The sequence below is a fragment of the Pseudogymnoascus destructans genome (genome assembly GCF_001641265.1).
Source record: "Pseudogymnoascus destructans isolate 20631-21 unplaced genomic scaffold scaffold_8, whole genome shotgun sequence".
NCBI classification, from domain to species: domain Eukaryota; kingdom Fungi; phylum Ascomycota; class Leotiomycetes; order Thelebolales; family Thelebolaceae; genus Pseudogymnoascus; species Pseudogymnoascus destructans.
In genome coordinates, this window is record NW_020167527.1 from 365,300 (window position 1) to 392,177 (window position 26,878).

Here is a 26,878-nt window from a genome sequence, read left to right on the forward strand (position 1 = left end):
ACCGTAAAATAGTAAATAGCTGTTAATTAAACCAACGGTGATATTAATATTATATAAGTACCGTACCCAGAAGACTGGTTGTTAGAATCGTCGTGCAGACTCCAAAGAGCTTATAGTTCTTCCACCCCGGAATTGCAGGCATTATATATGTAATCACCTCCGCTCTCTAAAACGCTTCGCTTGGTGAACAAACTGCCAGCCTTGCCCCACCATCAAGGACCGTCCCAACTTCACCAGGATTAATGACCACAGCCGCATCTCTCTTTCATTATAGGATCCTTCCAGCGCAAGCTGCACCGAAATCTTTACTTTTATAGCTGGCAACATCTTAAGCTCATCTGCGAATACCACCACGACAGTTCGTCGAATCGTTGACGCCATGGCGCTATCCATCGCCGAGCTGGACGCGACCGTCCGAACCTTCTATGAAGGCCGAGGAGAGCAGGTTAGTTAGCAGGCATCTCCTGGCACTCATAATCGTCTCGAACAACTCACTAATTCACTGATGGATAGCAAAAAGCTGCTCAGGCTACGATGAACCAGGTAAACCGACCCCTGCCTCATGGAGCTTCGGCCAGCAGCTAATATCCCGGCATAGTTCAAAGAAGATCAAGATGCTTGGCTGCTTGTTGATAAGATACTTCAAGAGGCCACATACCCACAGACAAAGTGTATGTCCCGGGCCCCTTGTGATGGAGTTATAGCAGGGCGCGGCTAACGGATACAGACCTTGGCTTACAGGTGCTCGACAATGTGATTATGACGCGTTGGAAGGTTCTGCCAAAGGAGCAGTGTCAAGGTTTGCCTTCTCTACTGGTCTTTCATTCAGCTTGATGCTGACTGTGCCCAGGTATCCGCAACTTTGTGGTTAACTACATCATCCAATGCTCCTCGTCGGAGGAGTCTTTGAAGACGCAGCGGACCCTTCTCAACAAGCTCAACCTGGTCCTCGTCTCTATCCTCAAGCAAGAATGGCCTCACAACTGGCCTACGTTTATCAACGAGATCGTTTCGTCCTGCCGCACGAGCCTGTCGATCTGCGAGAACAACATGTCTATATTACGCTTGCTTTCAGAAGAAGTGTTCGACTATTCGGCCGATGCCATGACATCTACGAAGACCAAGAACCTAAAAAGCACCATGTGCCTCGAGTTCTCGTCGATTTTCTCGCTGTGCAACGAAGTTTTGACTACCGCTAACCAACCTAGTCTCATCAAGGCAACCCTCGAGACGCTCCTTCGATTCTTCAACTGGATCCCCCTGGGCTATATTTTCGAGACGCCGATTATCGACACCCTCCGTACTCGATTCCTGAAGACACCTGAGTTTCGAAATATTACACTGAAGGGCCTCACAGAAATCGGTGGTTTGAAAACCGAGGGCCATGGGCTCTACGACGAGAAGCAGGTGCAGATGTTCACTGAGGTCTTAACCACCATTTCGGAAATTATTCCCCTGTCGCTGGATTTGAAGTCTACGTACAGCTCCAGCAACTCAAAAGATCAAGAGTTTATCCAGAACTTAGCGCTATTCCTGTGCAACTTCTTCTCTGTGCACCTCAACCTCATCGAAAACTTACCGAACCGAGACTTCCTCACACATGCGCACTTCTATCTTATTCGAATTTCTCAGATTGACGACCGCGAGATATTCAAGATCTGCCTAGAGTACTGGACCAAGCTTGTTCAGGAATTATATGAGGAGATGCAGTCGTTACCGATTACAGATGTGAACCCCTTAGTCAACATGGGCGTCGGCGGTCTGTCCAATGGCGGAGCATTGAACCCGAATGTACTGGCTAACTACCCATTACGAAAGCACAAGTACAACGAGGTTCTCTCGAACTTGAGGACAGTCATGATCGAGAAGATGGTTCGGCCAGAAGAGGTTTTGATTGTGGAGAATGAGGAGGGAGAGATTGTTCGTGAATTCGTCAAGGAGAGCGACACCATTCAATTATACAAGACAACCCGCGAGTGCCTGGTTTACCTCACTCACTTGGACGTCGTTGATACTGAGAATATTATGACTGAGAAGCTGTCTCGGCAAGTCGATGGCAGCGAATGGTCCTGGGCCAACTGCAATACGCTATGCTGGGCTATCGGATCGATTTCTATGGCCATGAATGAAGAGACCGAGAAACGATTCTTGGTTACTGTCATTAAAGACCTCCTTGGCTTAACGGAAATGAAGAGAGGGAAGGACAACAAGGCTGTCGTCGCCAGTAATATCATGTATATTGTCGGACAGTATCCGCGGTTCTTGAAGGCCCACTGGAAGTTCTTAAAGACTGTTGTGAACAAGCTTTTTGAGTTCATGCACGAGTCGCACGAGGGGGTTCAGGATATGGCATGTGATACATTTATCAAAATTGCTCGGCAATGCAAGCGCCACTTTGTTGCCCTTCAGCCAGGCGAGCAAGAGCCGTTTATTGAGGAGATCGTGAGGACAATGCGGAAAATCACTTGCGACCTATCTCCTCAGCAAGTTCATACATTCTACGAGGCATGCGGTTACATGATTGCTGCCCAGCCACAAAAGAATGCCCAGGAAAGGCTGATCGCTGAGCTCATGTCCTATCCAAATGCCGCTTGGGACACCATTATTGGCCAGGCTACGGCAAATCCAGCGATATTGCAAGACGGAGATACGATTAAGGTCATTGGCAACGTCATGAAGACCAACGTATCCGCCTGCACATCTATCGGAAGTTATTTCTACCCTCAGATTGGGAAGATCTACCTCGATATGCTTTCCATGTACAGGGCAACCAGTCAGATGATTTCTGAGGCAGTGGCTAGGGATGGCGAGATTGCCACCAGGACACCCAAGGTCCGTGGCCTTCGCACGATCAAGAAGGAGATCTTGAAGCTTATCGAGACCTATGTCGAGAGAGCAGATGACCTCGAAATGGTACGCACCAACATTGTGCCTGCCCTGTTAGACGCTGTCTTGGTCGATTACAACCGCAACGTGGCAAACGCGAGGGACGCTGAAGTCCTGAAGGTCATGTCCATCATCATCCAGAAGCTCTCTGGACTTATGGAAGATCAAGTACCGGTCATTATGGAGAACGTCTTCGAGTGCACCCTAAACATGATAAACAAGGATTTCTCCGAGTTCCCAGAGCACCGTGTGGAATTCTTCTCGCTGCTACGCGCCATCAACATGCACTGCTTCCCAGCACTCCTCAAGTTGGATAACAGGCAATTCAAGTTCGTCATCGATTCATGCATGTGGGCAAGCAAGCACGACAACCGCGAGGTCGAATATGCAGGCCTTAACATGTGTCTCGAGCTTATCACAAACATTGCCGACACTGACCCGCAGACTTCAAGCGCTTTCTTCCAGCAATTCTTCCTTCCTATTCTCCAGGACGTCTTCTTTGTTCTCTGTGATAACGACCACAAGGCTGGGTTCAAGTCGCAGTCAACACTTCTATCTCGCATGTTCTACTTCGTCCACCCAGGTGACGGCACCCAACCTAAGATCCAGGGTCCCATCTACCCCGCCGACCAAGCCCCATCAGGCACCAGCAACAAGGACTTCCTCGGTGGTTTCGTAGCAAACCTTCTCCAGACCGCATTCACCAACCTCGCCCCGTAAGTCCCCCCACCCCCCCACTTCGCATCACACCTACTAACCCACCTTCACAGTCTCCAAATCAAGTCCTTCGTTGAGGGCCTCTTCACCCTCAACCACCTGACCGATAAGTTCAAGCTCAGCCTCCGCGACTTCCTGATCCAGCTCAAGGAATTCTCAGGCGACAACACGGAGCTCTACGCCGAAGAGAAGGAGCAGCAAGAGTCCGCTGCACGTGCCGCCGAGCGCGAGCGCCTGTCGAAGGTCGGTGGGCTCTTGAAGCCGTCCGAGCTCGATGAGGATGATGAGCTATAAATGGAACGGGGATGTAGGGTGCGTAGGGTAGCGACGCTCGTTTGACCCCCTCCCCCGCTGGGTCTCTCGGTGGTCCGAAGGGTACTGCTCTATGATAATGAGGGCGTTCATAAGTTCCGCTTTTAATTTTTGAGTCTGAAAAAGGGGGTTGCTTTCTGCCGGGGCCCCGATGATTTTATTTTTACTTTCTAGAGTTGGTGTCTCGCTCGGCCGATTTTGTGGGCAGCGAAGAGGGAAGGATGGTGGGTGGTGGGAGAGAGGAGGGGGGTGGGTCATGATGATGCGGATGGATTATTTTCTTGTTTCGATGGTGTATGTACATGCCTGGAAAAGATAATTTACTCGCACAGTGGTTCTTAGTTAAGGTAGTAAATGATACCGTTGGTTGGCGTTTTATCGTCGATGCAATTTATTATGAGACTGGTTTTTAATTTGCTTGGGTGGTGAGTGATGGCGTAGATCAATGTGTTATTCGCCAAGTCGATTTATTTATTATAAGACTGGTGATCGGTTTTATCAGATGGTTATAGTTACAGGAGCAAGTGATCGGTTGGTTGACGTTGTCTTCGTGCGCCTTGGTTTATTAGTCGGATTTATATTCATTTTTATATTCGATTACTATATTCGATTACTATCCTATAATCAAAACCCGTGGAATTATAAATATAATCAATCAGTTCCTATCCCTCGTAAGTTTACGCAGGAGCAGGAGGGTGATGATCGATTCCACAGACTTGTTGTCTCTCACCGGGTATATCTAGCGATATAACCCACTCCTCCCATCAAAAACGGATCCGAACTGGTGTATCGGTAACATATCCGCCTCTCATGATCATTGATCAGAACCCGCGGTTGCGCGGGGTTCGACTCCCCGGTTCGGAAATCTTCAGAACCATCTACTCTCAAGTAGGTAGGCGTCATATTCTTTTGCCTTTTTTGCCTTTTTTGCCTTTTTTGCCTTTTTTTGCCTTTTCTTGCCTTTTTTTGCCTTTTCTTGCCTTTTTTTGCCTTTTCTCCCCTTTTCTCCCCTTTTCTCCCCTTTTCTCCCCTTTTCTCCCCTTTTCTCCCCTTTTTTCCCCTTTTCTTGCCTATTCTCCCCTTTTCTCCCCTTTTCTCCCCTTTTCTCCCCTTTCTCCCCTTTTCTCCCCTTTTCTCCCCTTTTCTCCCCTTTTCTCCCCTTTTCTTGCCTATTCTCCCCTTTTCTCCCCTTTTCTTGCCTATTCTTTTCTTGTTGGAGTCTGTCGATTGAATTATACTCTTACGGTAGTTAAAAATCCCGATGCCGAGCAAGGCTGATGTCACGTGCACCGGGCGCTTACGTGAGCCTGGCCTCGACGGGAGCGGGAGGTACAGGTACTCAGCCTGCCTGGCTGCCACCCAGCGACCAGTACTAGGAGTACGTACTCAACTCACTCACTGTGGCTAGCCTCACATCAGCTTACGACTGCTTTCGGCGCAGACGCAGACGCAGACGTCAATTGTTCCGGTGGTTCCGCTCATGTTGCATCAACAGTGGCTTGGCTTTATTTGTGTGTCTGGTGGGCGTCTGGTGGGCGTCGGTGGGCGTCGGTGGATATCATAGGTATCATAATAGCATGTACACCCCCTACTCGCCAGCGAAGGCTGTGCTGGCTGGGCGGCTTGTTGATAACCAACCAAACCTCAAACCTGAGACTTGGGTCTCCCCAAACCAAAACTTAACCCTCTTACTATTATGCTGTGCTGTTCCCTCATTCCTCTCTCTAACACATCCTTACTCTGTTAATATATTCTCCCATCGTTTTCTACAGCATCTATTATTCCTTTGTCGCTCGTTAAATCAAAAGGCTTTGTACGCCTGAAACATACCAAGACCCCTAGAGCGCCAGGACACCACACCTTGCTGGGGACAAAAAAACGAAACCAACAGACACTCGCTGCATGACCGGTATATACGTGCTATTTAATCGCCCTGGGTTGTTGGGCTATTCGTCCGTTGCTCGCCGAAGTCGGGCGTGTGGTCTCAGGTGTATATAGCGTCATATTCTGTGCGTTATGAGGTTATTAAGATGCGTCGCGGCGGCCCTCGTCAGCGCCGGCTTCTCCCATATCGCCCAAGGTATGTTTACCCAGCCGTCATATTCGCCGGGCAGGTCCTGACAGAAATGATCCAGCACATTCCGTCAAACGAGCTCCTCTCTCATATCTTTCGATTGTCGATGAACCGGTAATACACACGCCGTCGCATCGTGTACATGCATACTCCTCTTTCGATCTTTCGTTCCATCTCCATGCCCGGCAGCAGTATATCAAGCTGACGCTGGACCCCAATGACGACGTTATAGTCGAGGGGGCAACGGTGAACTATATTGGGGCTGATGGGCAGGTGCGGGAGGTGGAACTGATAGAGCGGTCGGACCACAGGGTTTTCAAGGGTCATGCGTGGGTTCGCACTCATGAGGATACACAATGGACACACGCGGGATGGGCGAGAGTGGTGATACATCGGGACGGCGTGGATCCGCTTTTTGAAGGAGCATTCAGGATCGATGGGAACCATCATCATATTCACCCGAGGAATTCATACGTCGCGACGAAGCATGAGTTGGACCCGTATGTGGAGGATGACCGAGAGGATATTATGGTTGTCTGGAGGGATTCCGACATCACGCCTGATGAATCCAACAGGGGAGAGCTCAAGAGAGATGTGAATACGGGGTCGTGCTTGTCGGATGATCTGATATTCAACTTGATGCCCGAGCATCCAGTGTATAATCAAGTGTATTCTCAGTCTCCTGTCCTGAGGAGGGGCGAATCCTACTGGGGATCCATCTCCTCAGGATCGATATTCGGCAGAGACATCGACCCCACCGGAAACCTACCTGGAAACGGAGCGGCTGTCAACCTCATGAACAGCATCGGAAACCCAGCCGGCTGTCCCACCTCCCGAAAGGTCGCCCTGGTTGGAATCGCAACGGATTGTACATACACCAAATTCTTCAACTCGTCGTCATCAGTACGCGCCAACATAATCACGCAGATGAACTCGGCATCAGTGCTGTACGAGGAGAGCTTTAACATCTCTCTCGGGATCCAGAACCTCACAATCACCGACGGTACATGCCCAGGAGTCTCGCAGGTCAACACACCATGGAACCGAGACTGCAACTCTGGTCTTCAGATCCAAGACCGCCTCAATCTCTTCTCAGCCTGGCGAGGCGCGAGCCAAGATACCAATGCCTACTGGAGTAAGTCTAGCCCCCGCACCTGATACTTCCCTCCTAACATCCCCAGCCCTCCTCACAACCTGCGGCACCGGCTCCGCCGTCGGCCTCTCCTGGCTCGGCCAAGCCTGCGTCAACACCGCCCAACCCTCCACCCAAGGCGGCTCCAACGACACCGTGTCCGGCGCCAACGTCGTCGTCAAGACAGACACGGAGTGGCTCGTCATCGCCCACGAAGTCGGGCACACCTTCGGCGCCGTCCACGACTGCGACTCCACCACCTGCGCGGACGGCAAAACAGTCGCAGCGCAACAATGCTGTCCCCTCTCCAAAAACTCCTGCTCAGCGGGCGGCAAATACGTCATGAACCCCTCCACCGGCGTGGGAATCACGAATTTCTCGCCCTGCAGCATCGGCAACATCTGCAGCGCCATCGGCGGACAATCGGTGAAGACGAACTGTCTGACGAGCAACCGCAACGTCCCCACCATCACCGGCTCACAGTGCGGCAATGGCATCGTGGAGATGGGCGAGGACTGCGATTGTGGCGGCGCGACAGGGTGTGGCGATAACCCCTGTTGCAACCCCACGACGTGTAAATTCAAAACCCAGAACAACGCCGTCTGCGACCCCTCAAACGAAGATTGCTGTCTCTCCACCTGCCAATTCGCTACCCAAGGCACCATATGTCGCGCCTCGACGAGCGACTGCGATCCCCAGGAAACGTGTTCCGGAACCGCCGCCTCGTGTCCGGCGGATACGCACGCGGATGAGGGATCGAGCTGTGGTGCTAGCGGTGACGGACTGACCTGCGCGAGCGGACAGTGCACATCGAGGGATAAACAGTGTAAGACTCTTATGGGACCGCAGTACTACCAGTGCAGCGACGATGGGTGCCAGCTCTTTTGCGCGACTGACGCCTCGCAATACTACTGCGAGGGGCTGACCCAGAATTTCCTCGACGGAACGAAGTGTGGTGGGGGAGGGAAATGCAGTAACGGTGCCTGCAAGGGGTCTACTGTCGGCGGACGCATAAAGGAGTGGGTGGACCAGCATAAACCCCTCGTTATCGGCCTTAGCGCCAGCGTCGGAGGACTACTGTTATTGGCGATTATCAGCTGTATCTTCAGCTCCTGTAAGCGCAGGAGTCGACAGCGGAAGTACGCCCCTAATGCGCCTCCTCCACCGAGAGGGCGGGCGGGCTGGGCGCCACAGGGACAGGGGAGGGGGTATGCGGTTGTGCCGACACCGCGGATGCAGCAGCGAGGCATGGGGGGGATGGGGATGGGCGCGCCGCCGCCGCAGTATGAGTATGGCGCGGGCGGGCAGCAGTATGATGGGCAGTGGAATGTGCCGCAGAGGGCGTATGGGGGGGCGCCGGTTAGGTATGCGTAGTAAGTGTATCTTGGCGTGCTTTTTAAGGGTCTTGTTCTTGTTGTTTGCGAAAATAGCATGGAAGGCTGGGTTTGGGATTGGGATATATTTTTAAGGGGGGTATGGGAATGGGTTGCATGGGGTGGGTGTTGTGTTGTGATACATATTGGAGGGGGAGAGATAGAGATGTCCACGGCCTCTTGTATAGGATGGATGAGGTGTGATGAATACCCACGAAACGAATTACCTAATTTGTCGTCGTCGTCAAAAATGCCGTGATCGTCGTGTGTCTAACTGTGTATACCCCAAACTCCTTGCTTGTCCCTTACCCTTACCCCAAACCTAGACCACTACCCCAACTCCAAGCTCCAATCCCAGACTTGAACCCAACTCCAAGCCCTCAAGCCAAACTCCAAACCCGAACCCAAACCACGCCGTTATTCACTCCTTAACCTTCACTCCTTAACCTTCACTCCTTAACCCCCCTCCCCGACCTTCTCGCCTTCGCCTTCTTCGTCTTCCGCGGCGAATCCTCATACCCACACAGCAGTTTCGTGAAGTGCAGCCTCGTCGAAGGTATCGTCTGTACCGCCGCACCGTCAGCTTTAGAGTACAGGGGGAAGAAATTGGGGGGGGTGGGGCGAACATCCTGCCTAGCCTGCGCATGCATCATCAACAGCTCCGGACAATCCAATATCGTGGCTGCCCACCTCCTCCTCTCGACCGCCTCATAAGAATCATCCGTATAACTCACTTTCCTATCATTCGTCAGCCTCTCATCCTCTCCTCTCCTCATCCCATTTCCCCCACACCTTCTCCCCACCCCCCCATCCCACTCCCAGCACAAATAACAATACGGAAGAACGACCGACATACTCTTCCCTAACTTCTTTTTCATTCCCCTCCCCCGCACCCCCATCATTGCCACACCACACAGCCTCCCCACTCTTGGGACTTTTATTCCTCGCCTGCCTATCCCGCTGCGCGGCTTTCAGACTCGATATTGATGTCGACGTCGCAGCTTGTGTCGCGGTTGGCGTTTGTGTCGAAGATGATGTGGTAGTAGTGGTGTGTGGTTCCGTAGCACTGGAAGAGAGGAGGGGGGTTGGGATACTCGTCGGGGTTGGGGTTGGGGTGTGTGAGCTTGATGGGGGGGATGACATTGCTGCGCGGGGGGGGTTAGCTGGCGTGTTTGTGTAGAGGGACAGAGGGGGGTGGGGTACCTTGGGTGACTTTGCGGTTGATGGGGTTAATGGGTGTAGTTGTGGTGATATATATCGATGTTGCTCGTACACCAGCTCCAGCTCCAGCTCCAGCTTGAGCTGTAGCTGTGGTCGTCGTCGGTACCCCACAAACCCACGCGGTGGTGCTATAAGCGATGATCTGCGGGCGGATATTAGCGAGGGAGGCAAAAGGTGGTGAAGCTTAAGTCGTCCGTCCATCTAGCTAGCGCATGGAGTCTCGATGGGAAAACATATATATATATTATTCAAGAGACAATAATACATATTAAATCCCCTGAAGGTATACGGTTCCCGTTCTCACTATATTTGCAAACGGCCCATAAAAAATTGCCATCTCCCAGTAACGCATGTCTAGCAAATAATCACAATTAAAACCCCCCCAACATCTCGCCAAAATTATGATGTATGTAACTTCTATTTCCATAGAAAATCCCTATATGTATATCGCAACTCAAACACGCCTTCCTCGCCAAAAACCACAAAACTACATTCCGGAATCCCAAAACTCATTCCAATTCTACCCATACACGTGTGCGTACAACCCCCTCCCCGTTGCCCCTTCCCCCATCCCCGAACGATTTATCGTACAAAAAGGGTATTTCGAATAATCGCTCACCCACCACCGCCGTTCCCCCGCCGCCGTCCCCGGCGCCTTTTCAAATAGAAATACATTGGCTACGGCATAACACAACCCCCATCCCCCCCTTTTCCTGTTTTCGAATCTGTGTATTTCATCCCCTCCGTACTCCGTTATGTATTGCATCCGTTAATGACCCAATCCCGATGCCCCCCGCCCTCGCCCTCGTTGTGAAATAGAGATGCTGAGCCGGAAAGGAGTCCAACTCCAGAAAACTAGGCGTTTCCGGATATATTAAGTGACTGTAACCTCCCCCGAAGGTCAATTAACAGCCACATCCGTAACTCCAGGAATGAATTTGATCACAGCAAGCTATTTCAAAGCATGTCAGCTCCAGCACCAAAGCAAGAAGGACTCAATCACGACGCTAGAATAACTTACCATGCTATTAACCCCATACGCCAATCTCTTCCCATCCGAGTCCCAGCACAAGCAATGATGGTACTCCTCCAACGCCGCCCCATTCATCTTCGGGCTCTGCCAGCCCGGCTCTTGGCCTCTAACCCAGCGTGCCCTGGGGAAACTAGGATCCGCCATATTCCAGATCAGGATATGAGAATTCGTCGTAGCCGCCAGGAAAGCGCCGTCGGGTGTGAATGCCAGCGCGAGGACGGCGGCGTCCATCGTCATCGTCTCCACTGGCTTCTTGAAGTCTGAGCGGGAGTTCCAGATGTTGATGGAGCCGTCTTCGCTGGAGCTGGCGAGGAGGCGCTCGGTTTGGTCGTCGGACGAGCTGGGGATTGGCTGCCACTTCATTGACGTTATGGCACCTTTGTGCGTAGCCATGCCGACGCGAGTAGCCGAGGAATCAAATATCTAACAACGATTAGTTGAGGAAGCTTATTATCATAAGTGTTACTTACATCAATAACACCATCGTCGTTGGCAGCTGCGAGAAGATTGCAGTATGGGTCATATGCGAGACTTGTCGGCCCTGCTTCCTTCCGAATGTCGTAGGTTTTGGTGCGGGTTATTATGTCTCCTTCGGAAAGATTGAAGCTCGCGAGAGACTCTCCATTGCACACAACGAAACCAGACGGGCCAGTCCACACAGCATCCAATGGCTGGAAGTTAGGCCCTAGATCGAAAGTCGCTGATTCCTGGTTTGGCGTAGTAAAGACAGTTGCCCAGCTGCTCGCCCCCTTACCATCGGTGGAAGTCAATGCCAGCAGAGTCCGGTCTGACGCGCCCCATCGGAGACAGATGACTGGAGGGTAACCAAGGGAGTTAAACTGCACAATCCGCGAACCATCTTTACTCCAGATGTTGATCTTACCAGTCCCATCACAGTCGCTAGCAACCGCCAATGCCTCGCCATCCGACGTCCAAGAAATCGAACTGATCGCCGCCCGATGCTCATCCTCGTCGACCAGGTCCCGAAAAGCGGGTGGTGGCACGTGACCGTCAATTTGTGGGGAAGGCGTACGCGAGGGGACCGTCCATAAGCGAGCTAGCGTATCCATACCCGCTGTGGCCAGACGTTTGGGATCTCGTGGGTTCCACTCGCAGTGCAGGAGAATCGGGTGGTTTGTCGTCGACGTCTGCGCCAGCGTGAGATACGTCGTTTCGGCGCTGAGTTCGGCGACCTTTTCTATCTGCGTGCCCTTCTCGGGCCCGCTGGTGACTCGCGCCGGCGTCGGGACCCGCTCTACCTCGACTTCTCGAGGTGAGGGATACGCGTGACCATTGGTGATCGCGGCCGGCGCCGCTTCGTCGAGATCCATAGGCGTAGTAGTAGAGTCAATGCCATTTCCGTAGCCATTGCTGAGCCTAATACGCTTTGCTGGTGATTCTTGCCGTGCCTGCTGAGACCTCTCCTCCGTAGAGCGCTTGCGCGCGTTTGCGATCTCGTCACTGGACGCCAGTGGCGGTGACAACGGGGCGACAGGGCCAAAGAATCCCGTCGCAGGCGCACCAGCGACGGCGCCACGACGCGACTACCAAGAGTCAAATTGCTGCCCGACTTGCCACTCCATCATAGGCATTAATTGGGGACTGCGACATACCTGGGCGGATAGGCGCTCTGCTTCATGATACAGAAGGCCGCGCTGCAAAACAGCCACTAGCGCATGGTTGTTGACATGGGGCGCAAAGTCAAGAGACTGCGGATCGCTCACGTCCCACTCCGACTGTAACTTGACAGCAGTCTCGCGATAGTCTACAGCAGATTGTTAATACAGAAAACGTGATGCAGACACAGGGCCTGGAGATCACGGGGGTAGAGGGGGATCTGGTTTAGGTGGGACATACTTGACTCTTGCAGATACCTTTCCGGACAGTGTTAGCGACTGACTTGGCTGTGTGTGTATGTGTGTAGCTGCAAAAAACCAGAGCGGGTGGAAGAATGATGGGAGTGATGGGGGGGATGAGGAGGGGGGGGGGGGGGGGGGGGGGTAGGTTGACATGTACATACCTCCAGACGAGATAGTTGATCCTGTCAGAGTTGAGCTCCTCTTTGGTCATGGCTTTAGGGGAAGCTGCCCTTGCATGGGAAGCAAAAGCGCGACGGTGGGGAGATGTTTCCTTTGGGGGTGATGGGTGATGGGTGATGGGTGGTGGGTGATGGGTGATGAGGTTGTTGAAGAGTGGGTTGAGGAGGGAGGAGGAGGGAGGAGGAGCGAGTGATGGACGTAGCGTAGACGAAGGTAGTAGGGTAGTAGAGGTAGTAGTAAGGGTAGTTTAGTAGTAGGAGAAGGTAGAGGTAGGAGGTAGAGTAGGAGGTAGGAGGTAGAGGTAGGAGTAGAGTAGGAGGTAGGAGGTAAGGAAGGTGTCGGGTAGGGTCGAGACGAATATGTGAAGTAGAAGCGTGGATGTTTGCTGGCTAGTAGAGTAGTAGAGTAGTAGAGTAGTAGAGTAGAGTAGTAGAGTAGTAGAGTGTAGAGTTGAGTGGAGTGAAGTACCAGTTAGAGTAATTTGCAGTAGGAAATAGCAGTGGAGTTACAGTACAAGTACAAGCAGCGGGTGTGGGTGCGAGTACACGTACGGAGTACAGCCAGTTTAGTACAAATTCAGTTTGCGGTACTAGTGGGCGCCAAGGAAGTTTCTGTGTCAGCGGCCGGTACTCTAACCGCAAGGATCCGAACTGGCGCCGATGCCGAAAACACCACGCAACAGCCACCACCAAGCCAGGTCTGAGGGTCTGAGGGAGAAGGCTTTTTTTGCTTTTTTTTATCACGTGCCTGAGTTTGACGCACGTCATGATCCCTCTCTTCTGTTGCTGTGCAGTCCACCCGGAGAGCGGAGAGCGGAGAGCGGAGAGCGGTACGTACCCTTACTCTAACCGGGTACGAAGAGAAGGCTGTGATGTGAGTCAAGGGAGGGAAGAGGCTGCTTCCGTCACATTTTCCTCGCCTAACCCCCCTACCCTAATCCACCCTAGCGCCCTTGGACCAACATCCCGACAGAACAATGCCATGCCATAACACAAAGCAAGGGCAAAACGACATGTGACCTGGTGAAACCTGAGGCACGCAGCCAACCGTAGTGAAACCTCAGGCACCCAAGGGGAGAGGCCTCGCCTCGTCCCCCCTGTCTGCGCTCCCAAAGGTGGAGCCTGTCGAGACGGACGGGACGTGGTAAAAGGCTCCAGCCGCAACAGCGCAGCCTCACCTACGAATAAATAAGTTTCGAGTACGTATAGATCAACAACCAACACCTCCCTCTTTACGACTACACCACGACACAACAGCGAACGGCCACGGCCACGGCGACGACGACAACCACCACCACCACCACCACCACCCCCCACCATGGCAATCCGCCTCAACCTCCCCCCCATCACGCGCGGCCTCCTCCTCCTCTTGATCTTCCAATCCCTCCTCTCAGCCGCGGTCCACTTCCAGAGCCCAGCCGAGGACCTAGTGATCCCCTACATAACCCTCATCCCGTCGATGTCGCTCATCTACCCCTGGACCTTGGTCACGTCCACTTTCGTCGAGACCAACATCCTCTCCCTCGCCATCTCGGTGCTGACGATCTGGCATGGAGGGCGCTACCTCGAGCGCGCGTGGACGTCGAGGGAGTTTGCGAAGTTTGTGGCGATGGTCGCGTTGGTTCCTAATGTGTATACATTCTCCACGCTGGTGGTTATGTACGCCATTACCGGCGACGTGACTTGGTCGTACGTCCCCCATTTCCTTCCCCCTTCACCACCCCCCCACCCAAAATCCCCCAACCAAGCTAACCCCCCACCGCAGCCTCACCCCCATCTCCGGCACCACCGCCCTCCAAGTCGCCCTCCTAACCGGCCTCTCCCAACTTCTCCCCACGCACACCATAACCCTCTTCCGTGGCATCCTCTCCCTCCGCCTCCCCCGCCTCCCCCTCCTCCACCTGCTCCTCGTCACCCTCCTCGCCCTCCTCCCCATCTACACCGTCGCCGCCCCCCTGCTCTCCCTCTCCGGTTTCCTCACCGCCTGGGCACACCTGCGTTTCCTGCGCCTCCCCCTGCCCGACCTCGACTCTCCCGGCCCCCTGCGCGGCGACGCCTCGGATGCATTCGCGTTGGCGCAGTTCTTTCCCGAGCCGGCGCGTCCAGCTGTCGAGGCGGCGGGGGATGTGTTGGCGAAGCTGGGGTTGGCGCCGAAGACACCGGTGGTTGTGGCGAGTGCGGGTTCGAATCAGGGAGGAGGAGGGGGAGGGGGGAGGGGAGGGGGGAGAGCAGAGAATGAGAGGAGGAGGGCACTAGCGCTCAAGGAGCTAGATTTGAGGTTGCAGGCTGCGACGGCGGCGAGGGCGGGGAAGACGGGGGAGGCGAGTGGGGTGAAGCAGCCGGAGGTGGGGGAGGTTATGAAGGCGCCTGAGGGGGGGGGGCAGGCGTAGGGGGTTTGTTTTTGTAGGGTGTGTTTGATTTTAAGGGGTTGTACGATGGGATTAGGATGAGGAGTGTATATGAGGGAGGAGAATGAACAAGGTGATGGCAGACGGCCGTGTCAGCTTCTCGGTATGTTTGGGTGGGTTTGTATACCAATTCGTTTATCTGTAGTGTATTTCATATATCCAAGCCTGTCAGCCCCTTATCCGCCGTCGGTGTAAGACCGGGCCGTAAAACCTGCACGGCGCAATCCCGAACTTTTGTCTGTGTATCGGCACTGCAGTGCAGTGCAGTGCACTGCGGTACACTCTGCGCTGTGTGTTCTCCAATGCATACTACTCTCCTATGCATGGTCTCCTATGCACGACGCACCGCAGATGCATATATATACCCCCCGTCGCACCGCAGGTATGTGAGCCGCAGGTATGTGGGCCCCCACCCACCGTCCAGCTGTCACCTGTACAGTAGATGTGGCCATCACTCAAGTGTCCTGGAGAGAGTGTACGCGGTTCGGCCATGTCAGACAGGCGGAGAAGCCAATGCGGGCACACAGGCACGGGTGTTGGTGTTAAACAGCTTCCCCCGTTCTCGGCGATTCTCAGACACTGGGAGATGCTAGGGAGATGAGATGCTAGACAGACGGGGACAAGCAGTACTGGTGTCGCGTTTACGGTCACCTTTTCTTTTCCTTTTACTCGGTTGGTTTGGTGGCTGGAGCGTAGTGGCTGGTGAAGTGGTCATCCTCGGTATACTGAACTGGGTGGCGGCGGTGGTGGTGATGGTGGGTTGTGTACTCTCTCCATGCCCATGGTGATGCTCACCCTCATGTAAAAGGTACTGTCGCAGGGCAGGGCAGGGCAGGGCAGGGCAGGGCAGGGCAGGGCAGGGCTGCATCGAAGGACGATGGTGGCCTGGCGGTGCTTGGCGGGGGGGTGGGCGGTGCTTGGCGGGAGGGTGGGGGTTGGGTGGGTTGGGTGGGTTGGGTGGGTTTTGCTTTTGGAGTGGCTGGTTGTTGTGGCTTGGGAGCGGGAGATGCGACGATATGTACTACCGGGGGGAACGAGATGGATGGATGCCTGAGGCAGGGATGGGACTTGAGGAGGGTGTAAGGAGACGAGGGACCGAGGATGTAGATGACGGATGGATAGACGACGGCTGCGGTTATGTGTGGTGGGTGTCTTGGTAGGGGGGTACAAGGATAGTAAGTAGGGAGTAGAGTAAGTAGAGTACAGTATAGTTATGTATGCACTGTACCTGTGGTGCAAGCAGTACAGTAGCGGATAGTGGATACAGATATGTACTCCGTACAGTAGTAGAGAAAAGAAGTGGACACGGAGCGACATCCACCCCATCACCCCATCACCCCATCCACCCCATCCACCCCATCCACCCCATCCACCCCATCCACCCCATCCACCCATCCACCCCATCCACCCCAACCCCCAGTACGGGAGGTACCTAACACGCTCATCGTACGGAGTACAGAGTCGCATAACCCAACCCTGCACTACAGTGTGTGGGCTAGCTGGGGCTAGTTGGGGTTAGTTGGGGCTAGTTGGGGCTAGCTGGGGCTAGCTGGGGTTACCTGCAGTGAGATGCCCGAGTCCCCTAGCGCGGGTGGGTGGGTTAGGGGAGTTTGAGTGTGTGTGTGTGTGGGTGGGTTAGGGGAGTTTGGGAAAGGGAGGGGGAAGGGGGTGTGATGGTGTTGCAGTTGGGGGAGTGGATGGGTACGTAGTGGATGGATGGTAGTGGATGGATGGGATGGGTAGTGGATGGTAGTGGATGGTAGTGGATGTAGTGGATGTAGTGGATGTATGGATGTAGTGGATGTAGTGAGATGTAGTGGATATAGTGGATGTAGTGGATATAGTGGATGTAGTGGATATAGTGGATATAGTGGATGTAGTGGATGGGTACGGGGAGGGGACTTGGACGATGTAATCGTATGCAGGTGTACTCTGTACCCTCCCGCGTCTACTCCGTCCAACTCCCTGCTTCTACTATCGCTATACTAATCCCACTAATCACACTAATACCTTAACTCGCCCTTCCCGCCTTGTTCTTGTTCGCTCGGTCTTTCCCTTTTTTCTCCTCCATCCGTCAACCAACCTATAACCCATACCCACTCCCACTCCCCATCCACTACTCCCACTCCCCCCCTCCCNTCCCCCATCTATCCCCTTCTTCATCTTCGCCTTCTTGTTCTTCTTCTTCTTCTTACCTTCCACGCCTTACCACGTCAACAACAATCACCCATCCACCACCACTTCCACCAACCTCAACCTCTTCCATTTACTTCTTCTCTTCTTTCATTACAACACCCTTTTCACTTTTCAACACTATCCATCATCGCCCTCATCACCAACAGCCGCCCATCCTCACTTCTCCAACTCCCAACTCAACCCAAACACATCGTCCGAGAGCTCGACCATCGACTGGACCCTCACCCCAGCCGCAATTCAACACTCTCCCTCCCATTGACACCAGACACGAAGTGCGCGGGCCACACTAGCAGCCTCACCACACTCTGCGTTCTGCGCATTGCGTCGCGACAACGCCGCCAACTTCTTGCCGCCTTGCGGTCAAACACCCGTGCCCTCGATATTGATGGCGTCACACCACCCCTCGCCTCCAGGTGCCATGCACCGGATGGCCCCTCACCACCCCTCGCCCACCGCGGCGCTTCACATGGGGCAACAGCACCAGGGCGGCCCGCCGAATGGCCCTCCCGGCCCCGGGCAACAAGGCCCGTGGCCAACTGGACCGCCGTCGCAGAACCTCCCCGCGATGAACGAGGCGGTCTGGATGCAGATTGGTAGGCTCACACGCTCGCTGGTAATGAGATGCACGCGCTGACTGACCTTGCGCAGGGAGCTTCCTCGAACTCCTCAATACCTCGGATGAGGCGATCGTCGCGTACGAGCACGCGCTGCGTGCCAACCCGCACTCGATTGCGGCCATGACGGCCATCGCGGGCATTCTGCGACACCAGGAGCAGTTCCCCAAGGCCGTGGACTTCATCCAGAATATCCTCAAGCTCGACCCGAGCAATGGCGAGATCTGGGGCAGTCTAGGTAGGCAATCAAGATTCATGTCATGTACGCTCAGGGCGAAAACTGACACCCACAGGACACTGCTACCTCATGATGGATGACCTCCACCAAGCTTATGCTGCTTATCAGCAAGCGCTGTATCACCTTCGCGATCCCAAGGTTTGTGTTTGCCAGATCTCTCCTGGAATTGCCCGGTCTAACGGGAACTGCAGGAACCTCGACTCTGGTATGGCATTGGCATTCTCTACGATAGATATGGGTCATACGAGCACGCAGAGGAGGCCTTTTCGCAGGTCATGCACATGGCGCCAGACTTTGAGAAATCCAACGAAATCTATTTCCGCCTCGGTATAATTTACAAGCAACAACAGAAATACGGCCTGTCTCTCGAGGTATGTGTTTCTCTCTTCTTTCCTACAAGGCGCGTTTCTCACGGGTCCGGCAGTGCTTCAAATACATCGTTTCGAACCCTCCAGCTCCGCTCACTGAGGAGGACATCTGGTTCCAGATTGGCCATGTCCACGAGCAGCAAAAAGATGTGAGTTGGACCATTCCTGGACAACCAGGGCACACCTAACGTTTCATAGGTCGACAACGCCAAGCTTGCATACAGGCGTGTGCTGGATCGCGATCCGAATCACGCAAAGGTCCTCCAGCAGCTCGGCTGGCTGCATCATCAGCAGAGCCCGAGCTTCGCCAGCCAAGAGCAGGCGATTGAGTACCTGGAGAAGTCGGTCAATTCCGGTATGTCTTCCCCCTTCATATTTCAGCTCCAATGCGACACCGATTTAACACGTGGCAGACAACAACGACGCGCAGAGTTGGTACCTCTTGGGCAGATGTTACATGTCACAGCAGAAGTATCCCAAGGCATACGAGGCCTACCAACAAGCTGTCTACCGTGATGGCCGGAACCCGACCTTCTGGTGCTCCATCGGCGTCTTGTATTACCAGATCAACCAGTACCGGGACGCACTCGATGCGTACTCCCGCGCGATACGCCTCAACCCGTACATTTCCGAGGTCTGGTACGACCTTGGCACCCTGGTAAGCTACATCCTCCCGTGCACGCTGATCTCGTTGGGGACATTGCTAACCACACCTGCAGTATGAGTCGTGCAACAATCAGATCAGCGATGCGCTCGATGCGTACCAGCGCGCGAACGAGCTGGATCCCAGCAACGTCCACATCAAGGCACGCCTGCAGCTTCTCCGAAGTGGACAAGGCATGCCGACCATGAACACTGCCGCACCGATTCCGCAGGACGTGCATCCCAATGCGTACCAGCCCACCAACGCCGTGGGTCCGCCAGGGCCTCAATGGGGAGGCCCCTCGCAAGCAGCGCCGCCAGCACCATCTGGACCCCCAGCCGGCCCCGGCCCCGGCCCGGGAAACTGGCCCACCAACAGGCTGGCTGAGATCAACCCTCCTCCGCAGCCACCGAACCCGTACGAGCACCGTGAGGCAGCCCGAGCCCCGCCGCCACCACCTCGCCAAGCGAGCCCAAGGGCGGCGGATCAGCAGATGCGGCCGTACCAAGAGCCGCGCTACCTGGGCCCGGTGCCACCGCACGGTGCGGCCTCTCCTCATCCTCTTCCTGGACCATACCCAGGACCGGGTGTCCAGCACCCACCAACGATCCAGCACCAACAGCCGCCCCTTGCGCCACCGCAGCCACACGCGCCTCCATCTGGCCCCGTGCGTGTCCTGAATCCAAACTACGGTGGCCCGGCACCGAACATCCTTCCTCCCGCACCACCGAACGGACTGAACGGGCCTCCACCTCCAGGCGGCCCAGGACCGATCCCGCCGTTTGGCCGCGGGAACAGCCCACACCCTGAGGTGCGCCCGATTCTCGATAACAGGATCTCGTCACCCACCGCAGCCTACCCCCACCAACAATACCAACAACCTCACGCCGAGACCCCCGCAAACGGTGGCATCGCCAACGGTGCCCCCGCGCCCGCCTCTGCGCTCGCCGCCGCCGAAGCCGCAGCCGCCGAGCGTAGGGACGAGGGTCCCCCCCCTGTAGGCCCCAAACGCGTCCGCGAATGGGAAGACGAGCTGCCACCAGTGCAGAAGAAGCCCGCCTCAGAAGAGACCCGCGCACACATGAACGACGTGCACCACCGCCGTCCGTCCACCCCGCCGCGCGAGCCCTACCGCCGCAACTCCTCCGAGACGCGTCGCGAGGACCAGCGCAGGGCGAATGAGAATTACCACCCGAGCGAGGCGGCGCATCACCCGCTGACGCACTCGGTGCCGACGACTACGCAGTTGCCGCCTATGCAGCCCGCTGCTCCGCCAACAAGGGAGTCCCTCCCGCCCCCACCATCGGTGAGCAAGGATTACCCAATGGTTGACGTCCATGCGGAACGCAGGAGCCCGCAACAGCTTCCTCCGCCCCCACCACCACCAGCGCAAGCCCAGCCGCAGCCACCACAGCCGCAGCAGGCTAGCCCGCCGACGCCTGTTGCGGCGCCGGCGGTAGCGGAGGAGCGCGCGGCGAGGAAGATGGATGTAGATGAGAATTATGATGATGAAGGGGAGGAGGAGAAGAAGGCGCCTAGCGCGAATGGAGCACCGCCTTCGGCACCGGGGTCGGCGGGTGGTGCGCCCGCGGTGGAGGGGAAGACGGAGTCTCCCGAGAGGGCGAATGGAGCGGGTGCGGGTTTTTTGGCGAATGGACAGAATGGCATGCCGAAGCAGGCGGCTACTAAGGTTGAGGGGACCGCGTGAGGATTATGTAGTAGCCAGTGGGGGGTTATGAGGAGGATAAGAGGAGGGAGGTTGTTTTACGGCATACAATTACATTCTTGATGAGAGAACCCTTTTCTTTGTTTAGCGCGGGTCAACTTCTGGGAAGGGGGGATAGGAGGGGGAATTTGGGGGATAGGGGGGTCATGGTATGATAGGCTAGGCTAAGGTAGAAAGCGAATAGGGATATTTGATTCTGAGTTGGATTTTTTGATGCAAAAGACGGATGGAGGATGGGTGGGGTGGGGTGGGGTGGTGTATTAGTTTTTACTTGTTTCTTGGGGGTTGGGTGGAGCAATTGGAGAATGAAATACTATTGTGCTCTTATTCTTCCGTGTACCGTCGTCGTATTTGTGTCGTAACATGTTTGCGTCGTAACATGTTGATTTTCACCTCGTGGTTTCGTTCCTTTTACTACCAAGGTCAGGCGGATATCACGTGTACCAACCCGTCCTTATCCAACGTAGGACGCGGCCGCTAGTTTGAGAACAGACGACTAGACTAAAGCAGAACACAGCGGACGAACCTACAAATAAGCCCTACTGGCTACAGAAAGGGTCTGAGACGTACATTAAAATGGCCACCCAGGCAGAAGACGCCATGGCGAAGCTCGCGTGTTCGTCCAACTCCCCCACCAACAAGCGCTTGACCTCCAAGCTGACCAGCACACAGTGAGCGAAAACCAGGGCGAAGCTGCTACCCCAGCAGCACCCCCCGCCACAAAACCCGAAGCAGAAGACTCCGATGACGAAGATGAGGCCCCCGCAGCCGACGGATCCGCTCCCACCGCCGCCAAAAAGAAGCGCAAGCGAAAGCCCAAGAAGAAGACCAAAACCCCCACCGCCCAAACCTCCCCCCCCAGCGTCCCCCTCACCACGCTCTTCCCCTCCGGCGACTACCCCGTCGGCGAAGAGAGCCCCTACCGCGACGACAACAGCTTCCGCACCACGAGCGAAGAGAAGCGCCACCTCGACCGCCTGGATATGACATACCTCAGCGACTTCCGGCGCGGGGCGGAGGTGCATAGACAGGTGCGGCAGTGGGCGCAGGGCTGGATTAAGCCGGGGATGGGACTTACTGAGATTGCGGAGGGGATTGAGGGGAGTGTGAGGGCGTTGACGGGGCATCAGGGGTTGGAGGATGGGGATAATATCGCGGGAGGGGTGGCGTTTCCGACGGGGTTGAATATTAATCATATCGCTGCGCATTATAGTCCTAATGCGGGGAACAAGACGGTCGTTAAGCAGGAGGATGTCATGTGTGTTGATTTCGGCGTCCACATCAACGGCCGTATCGTCGATTCCGCGTTTACGATGAGCTGGGACCCCGTCTACGACCCGCTCCTCGAGGCGGTTAGGGCTGCGACGAACACGGGCGTTGCGGCGGCGGGGATTGATGTCCGCATGTGCGATATTGGAGAGCAGATCCAGGAGGTGATGGAGAGTTATGAGGTGACGATTGGGAAGGAGACGCACCCGGTGAAGTGTATTCGCAATCTGAATGGGCATAATATCGGGCAGTGGAAGATTCATGGGGGGAAGAGCGTGCCGATTGTGAAGAATAATGATACGACCAAGATGGAGGAGGGGGAGGTGTTTGCGATTGAGACGTTTGGGAGTACGGGAGTGGGGTATGTGAGGGATGATGTGAGTTTTGCCCCTTTTCTTCCCTCTTTTCATTCCAGCCTTTCCCCGTTCCCGTCACGGAGTTCTTTATACTAATAACCCCCCCAGCTTGAGTGCTCGCACTATGCCAAAGCCGCCGACGCACCACACGTCGACCTACGCCTCACATCCGCCAAGAACCTCCTCAAAGTAATCAACAAGTCCTTCGGCACCCTCCCCTTCTGCCGGCGCTACCTCGACCGCCTGGGGCAGGACAAGTACCTCCTCGGGCTGAACAACCTCGTCTCCCAGGGCATCGTGGAGGCGTACCCGCCGCTGGTCGACAAGAAGGGCTCGTATACGGCGCAGTTTGAGCATACGTTTTTGTTGAGGCCGAATTGTAAGGAGGTGCTGAGTCGGGGGGTTGATTATTAGATGGTTTTTTTGGGGGGGGGGATAGATGGGGAATATAGGATTGCATAGGCCAGGGAGAAAAGTTATGAATATGAATCAAAAACGACGAGCTGATTCGCGGATTTTTTACGTCGGAGATGGGGGCGGCATGGACTGGCCTTATCATGTCGTTGCTTTGGCTGGAGGGATTCCTGGGGCTTAGTAGAGCTTCGAGGGCTTTTCCAACAGAGGCGTGGGTATGATAAGGATAGTGTTTGGCGCTCGCGTCGTCGATAGGTCTGTGGGATTGGCTTGCGTAATCTCACCTCTATTATGGTGTCTAATGCGCATGAAGGTGTTTTGAGTCGGATCCTTAGTGGCTGATCGAAGAGTTCCACGATGCCCATGCAGGTAGGTCTCACCATTACAGTATCCAAGTCCAAGATTCAATTGGTAGTCATGATAAAGTATATCGTCGTGACATTATAACCCCATTACCATCGTGCAGAAACCCTAAACCAGTAGTGACCTTTTAACTTCAAAGTTGTTATAACTATTCGAGGCCTCGTCACGATCGACCACAACGAAAGCAACGGCATAGATAGAGCAGTTCCAATCGCATGAGAAACCCAGAAAGCAAAGCCAGCTATCTGGGTTTCTCATGCAATTGGAAGCACCTTCTATCCCCCCCTCCTACAAAACGCACACACTTCCCAACTAACCCAAACCCCCCATTCCCAGCCCATCCCCCCAATCACGCCTACCCGCACACGATTTGCCCATTCCCATCCAATACCTCGACGCCGACTAACTCTCGACACTCAACGCCTTCGCCCCCACCAACCTCCCCTCCTCCCCCTCCTCCACGCCAACAACCCAGTACTCGACCCTCGTCGCGCCGCGGGGGACGCGGTAGACGCGCACGTCTCCGCCGCTGGCGGCGTCGCGGATGGCGTCGACGATGGGCTTGTACTCGCCCCTCTCGTCCCACTGGCTGATATCTAGGATTTCGATTTCGCAGCCGGCGGGGGAGCCGATTAGGTCCGCGAAGGATTCTATGCGGGGTGTTAGCACGCCGTTCTCTTTCATATGCGTGGTGAGAAAACAACAGAGGTAAGATAAGAAACAAAATACAGAAAGTAGAGGGGACTTGGAGGCAATGAAATGAGAGAGATATACCACCATCAACCATCCCCCTCCCCCCCGTCCCCAAGCTCACCCCCTCAAACCCCTCATCCGCCTCACTAACATACACCACCCCCTCAATCGCCTTCCGAATCACCCCCGGCACCTTCGCCCCCTCATCCACAGTCTTAAACCCCTTCTTCCCCGATCCACTGGCCTGCGCCTCGCTGCCCCCTCCTCCTAAAGGTGCATTCGCCTTCTCCAGGAAGGAGAGGTACGATGCGTCGTCTACCATTCCTCGTTTCTGCTGCCGCGGCGGCGCGCGAGCTGCTGGGGGTGCCTGTGCTGGTATTGAAGCTGCTACTGCTGGAGCGGTAGTCCGTGAACGCGATGACAGCGCTGCGAAGACGCGGGGGGGGAGGCGTGCGCCCGCGATTGTGCCTGAGGTGGAGCGGATGTGGGAGATGCGTCGAGGGAGGATATCGAGCTCGTCTGTTTCTTGGACTGGTGGTTGTGAGCTGCGGTTGCGGGCGGACGGTGTGGAAGAGGGAGAGGATGACGGGTTTGTGTTGCGCTGGGGGCGGTGTGGGGTGGGTGGGGTATGACGCAGGTTGGTTGTGTGTCTTGGCGGATGCGGCGATTGAGTGATGGGGCTCACGATGGGTGGCACGTGACCGGGTGCGGGAGGAGGTTTTTTTTACAGAGATTTGAAGATTTGGATTTTCGAGATTCACGATGGGATTTTTAGAAGGCACAGCGCATCCACATGAGGGGAATCGGAAGCATTTTTGTGATATGCTCATCTAGCATGTGTTTTCATGTCTAGCTAAGCACCACGCGAGGATATCGATTTGCACACCGTTACGGCAAACACATGATGCCCCGAAAACCTCCCGCTCCCCGCCCAGAAAAAAAAAAACGATTTTCCCTTAGTACACCAACCAGCGCGACAACAGACGACAACATGAGCGACAGGCTTACGACTGCTGCACGAGATCCTTCTTGAGGGTACCGAGGAAGGCACGCTTCTCGGCGGGGGTCTGGTAAGCACCGTGGCCGAACTTGGACGAGGTGTCGATCCACTTGAGGTCGACCTTCTCGAGGGCCTTGCGCGAGGTGTGGGTCCACATGGACTTGCGGAGGGTCATGACACGCTTCTTAACACCGGGGACGGAGCCCTTGACCATGACGAAGTCGTTCTTGACCTCACCGTAGCGGACGAAACCACCCATACTGCGATGTTGTTAGTTTGTGTTGAATTACACATAGAAGCCTTCGGTGGGAACTTACGGGGTGATGGTCTTCTTGGAGACATCGAACTCAGTCGAGGCGTTACCCTCGTCAGTTCCGGAACCAACACGGTAAACCTTGTGGTTGCACGAGGTACGGTGATGGTATCCATCTTGACCGGCACGGGCAACAGTCCATTGGACGTGCGACGGATGCCAGGCACCGATACAGGCGACCTTACGGAGACCCTTGTGCGTCTTTCTGGGGAGCTTCTTGGTTCCCCAACGGCTGGTGACACCGGAGAAACCCTTACCCTTGGTGACGGCGATAACGTCAATCATCTCATCCTGCTCGAAGATGGAGGCGACCTCGACTGGCTTCTCGAAGAGACCAGATGCGAACTCGACCTTCTCGGCGACAGAGCCACCGTTGATCTGGACCTCCATAAGGTGGGCCTTCTTTTGCTTGAGCGGGGTCTTGCGGATCTGGGTGTGGGCGAGGACACGGACGACGGTGCAGTACTTCTTGATGCGCTCGAGCTCGCGGGTGATGGAGGAGCCGGAAGCCTCGGAGTGCTTCTTGGCGTACTTGGTGAAGGCCTTCTTCTTGGACTTGTACCAGTTCTTGTAGAAGCGGCGCTTCAGGTCGTCGGACAGATGCTCGGCCCAGACGGTGGTGAGGGATCGGAGACCACGGGGAGTCTCAATGTAGCCAACAAGACCAACAACGATCATCTATAGAGATGTTAGCCATAGGCACAAAGCCAAGCGGGCTGCGTTGCTCGTACTGGTGGTGTCTCAATGACAGTGACAGCCTCAACAACCTCCTTCTTGTGAGACTTCGCGCCGGGACGGTCGAGGTCGCGGACGATGGTAGTCATACCAGCCTTGTAGCCCATAGTGGCAGTAAGGTGGACTGGCTTCTTTGCGTCATCCTTGGGGAACCTGGACAGAACCGCAAAAGTCAGTTCAGATCCTTCAAAAGACTTGAACCCGTTCCTTCGACGACCAAAGGCCGCCGATATGTTATCTGGGACAGGGAGAACTCACGACTTGACCTTTCCGCGGTGACGGGCGGCCCTCTTGCGAGGAAGGTATGCCAGAGAACCGTGGCGGGGCGCTGTAGATATTGTCAGGAACTGCTTCTTGAATGAATGTCAAGGGGCACGAGATGCAATCATATGTCGCGGCTGCGCTTTCCAGGTCGAAAGAGCCCGCGACTTCGATATAAGGCGTCCCAATACCAGGAAAGATTGAAATGCGTACCTTCGAACTTTCTGTGAGACATGGCGATTGTCGTTGTTGTCGATTGAAGAGCTGGAGGAAGAAGTCCAAGTCCGCCGCAATCGAAAATATTGAGTATATTGTTGTTGTGTGTGGGCCGATAAAAGTAAGCGAAAAGAGGTTAACTATAAGTGGATTAGCGTGAGCGTGGGCTCAATTCCGCCGAGTCTCCAATGAGACACGACCGTTATCAACGACATCAACGAGACGGACGATTATCTTTTTATTTATTTACTACTATATTCTCGTTATATATATGTTATC

The 26,878-nt window shown here is 54.9% G+C and overlaps 8 protein-coding genes and 1 non-coding gene across 9 annotated transcripts; 6 read left to right on the forward strand and 3 right to left on the reverse strand.

Annotated features, from left to right (window-relative positions):
* The first annotated feature begins 118 nt into the window (after window positions 1-118).
* Window positions 119-4,136, forward strand: CRM1 (Karyopherin transporter). Its single transcript, XM_024467441.1, has 6 exons — window positions 119-445; window positions 514-543; window positions 599-671; window positions 728-799; window positions 851-3,602; window positions 3,657-4,136. The coding sequence occupies exons 1-6, from the start codon at window positions 380-382 to the stop codon at window positions 3,895-3,897; spliced, it is 3,234 nt and encodes a 1,077-aa protein (XP_024324790.1). The 5' UTR covers window positions 119-379; the 3' UTR covers window positions 3,898-4,136.
* Window positions 4,137-4,689: 553 nt separating this feature from the next.
* On the forward strand, window positions 4,690-4,779 carry VC83_03799 (the record flags this gene model as incomplete). The annotated part of the gene is made up of 1 exon: window positions 4,690-4,779. It is a non-coding gene; the product is annotated as a tRNA-Glu (tRNA).
* A 292-nt stretch (window positions 4,780-5,071) lies between these two features.
* On the forward strand, window positions 5,072-8,495 carry VC83_03800 (uncharacterized protein; the record flags this gene model as incomplete). The annotated part of the gene is made up of 3 exons (XM_024467442.1): window positions 5,072-5,995; window positions 6,051-7,124; window positions 7,171-8,495. The coding sequence occupies exons 1-3, from the start codon at window positions 5,932-5,934 to the stop codon at window positions 8,493-8,495; spliced, it is 2,463 nt and encodes an 820-aa protein (XP_024324866.1). The 5' UTR covers window positions 5,072-5,931.
* Window positions 8,496-8,943: 448 nt separating this feature from the next.
* VC83_03801 (uncharacterized protein) lies at window positions 8,944-9,993 on the reverse strand (the record flags this gene model as incomplete). The annotated part of the gene is made up of 4 exons (XM_024467443.1): window positions 9,698-9,993; window positions 9,351-9,639; window positions 9,121-9,232; window positions 8,944-9,057 (listed from the first exon to the last, which is right to left on the reverse strand). Exons 2-4 carry the CDS (start codon window positions 9,635-9,637, stop codon window positions 8,944-8,946), a joined length of 513 nt encoding a protein of 170 aa, XP_024324867.1. The 5' UTR covers window positions 9,638-9,639; window positions 9,698-9,993.
* A 425-nt stretch (window positions 9,994-10,418) lies between these two features.
* Window positions 10,419-13,221, reverse strand: VC83_03802 (uncharacterized protein). Its single transcript, XM_024467444.1, has 6 exons — window positions 12,769-13,221; window positions 12,606-12,622; window positions 12,362-12,513; window positions 11,219-12,292; window positions 10,737-11,171; window positions 10,419-10,667 (listed from the first exon to the last, which is right to left on the reverse strand). The coding sequence occupies exons 1-6, from the start codon at window positions 12,816-12,818 to the stop codon at window positions 10,617-10,619; spliced, it is 1,779 nt and encodes a 592-aa protein (XP_024324868.1). The 5' UTR covers window positions 12,819-13,221; the 3' UTR covers window positions 10,419-10,616.
* Window positions 13,222-13,517: 296 nt separating this feature from the next.
* VC83_03803 (uncharacterized protein) lies at window positions 13,518-15,957 on the forward strand. Its single transcript, XM_024467445.1, has 3 exons — window positions 13,518-13,660; window positions 13,760-14,475; window positions 14,552-15,957. The coding sequence occupies exons 2-3, from the start codon at window positions 14,105-14,107 to the stop codon at window positions 15,174-15,176; spliced, it is 996 nt and encodes a 331-aa protein (XP_024324869.1). The 5' UTR covers window positions 13,518-13,660; window positions 13,760-14,104; the 3' UTR covers window positions 15,177-15,957.
* Window positions 15,958-17,329: 1,372 nt separating this feature from the next.
* VC83_03804 (uncharacterized protein) lies at window positions 17,330-21,086 on the forward strand. The gene is made up of 8 exons (XM_024467446.1): window positions 17,330-17,983; window positions 18,039-18,242; window positions 18,298-18,380; window positions 18,434-18,613; window positions 18,667-18,759; window positions 18,809-18,965; window positions 19,024-19,268; window positions 19,330-21,086. Exons 1-8 carry the CDS (start codon window positions 17,776-17,778, stop codon window positions 20,959-20,961), a joined length of 2,802 nt encoding a protein of 933 aa, XP_024324862.1. The 5' UTR covers window positions 17,330-17,775; the 3' UTR covers window positions 20,962-21,086.
* A 339-nt stretch (window positions 21,087-21,425) lies between these two features.
* On the forward strand, window positions 21,426-23,428 carry MAP2 (Methionine aminopeptidase 2). The gene is made up of 3 exons (XM_024467447.1): window positions 21,426-21,595; window positions 21,652-22,625; window positions 22,713-23,428. The coding sequence occupies exons 1-3, from the start codon at window positions 21,556-21,558 to the stop codon at window positions 23,016-23,018; spliced, it is 1,320 nt and encodes a 439-aa protein (XP_024324863.1). The 5' UTR covers window positions 21,426-21,555; the 3' UTR covers window positions 23,019-23,428.
* Window positions 23,429-23,730: 302 nt separating this feature from the next.
* On the reverse strand, window positions 23,731-26,618 carry RPL3 (ribosomal 60S subunit protein L3; the record flags this gene model as incomplete). The annotated part of the gene is made up of 8 exons (XM_024467448.1): window positions 23,731-23,736; window positions 23,796-24,031; window positions 24,156-24,619; window positions 25,083-25,334; window positions 25,392-26,065; window positions 26,119-26,275; window positions 26,381-26,450; window positions 26,597-26,618. 8 exons carry the CDS (start codon window positions 26,616-26,618, stop codon window positions 23,731-23,733), a joined length of 1,881 nt encoding a protein of 626 aa, XP_024324864.1.
* Between the last annotated feature and the right edge of the window lie 260 nt (window positions 26,619-26,878).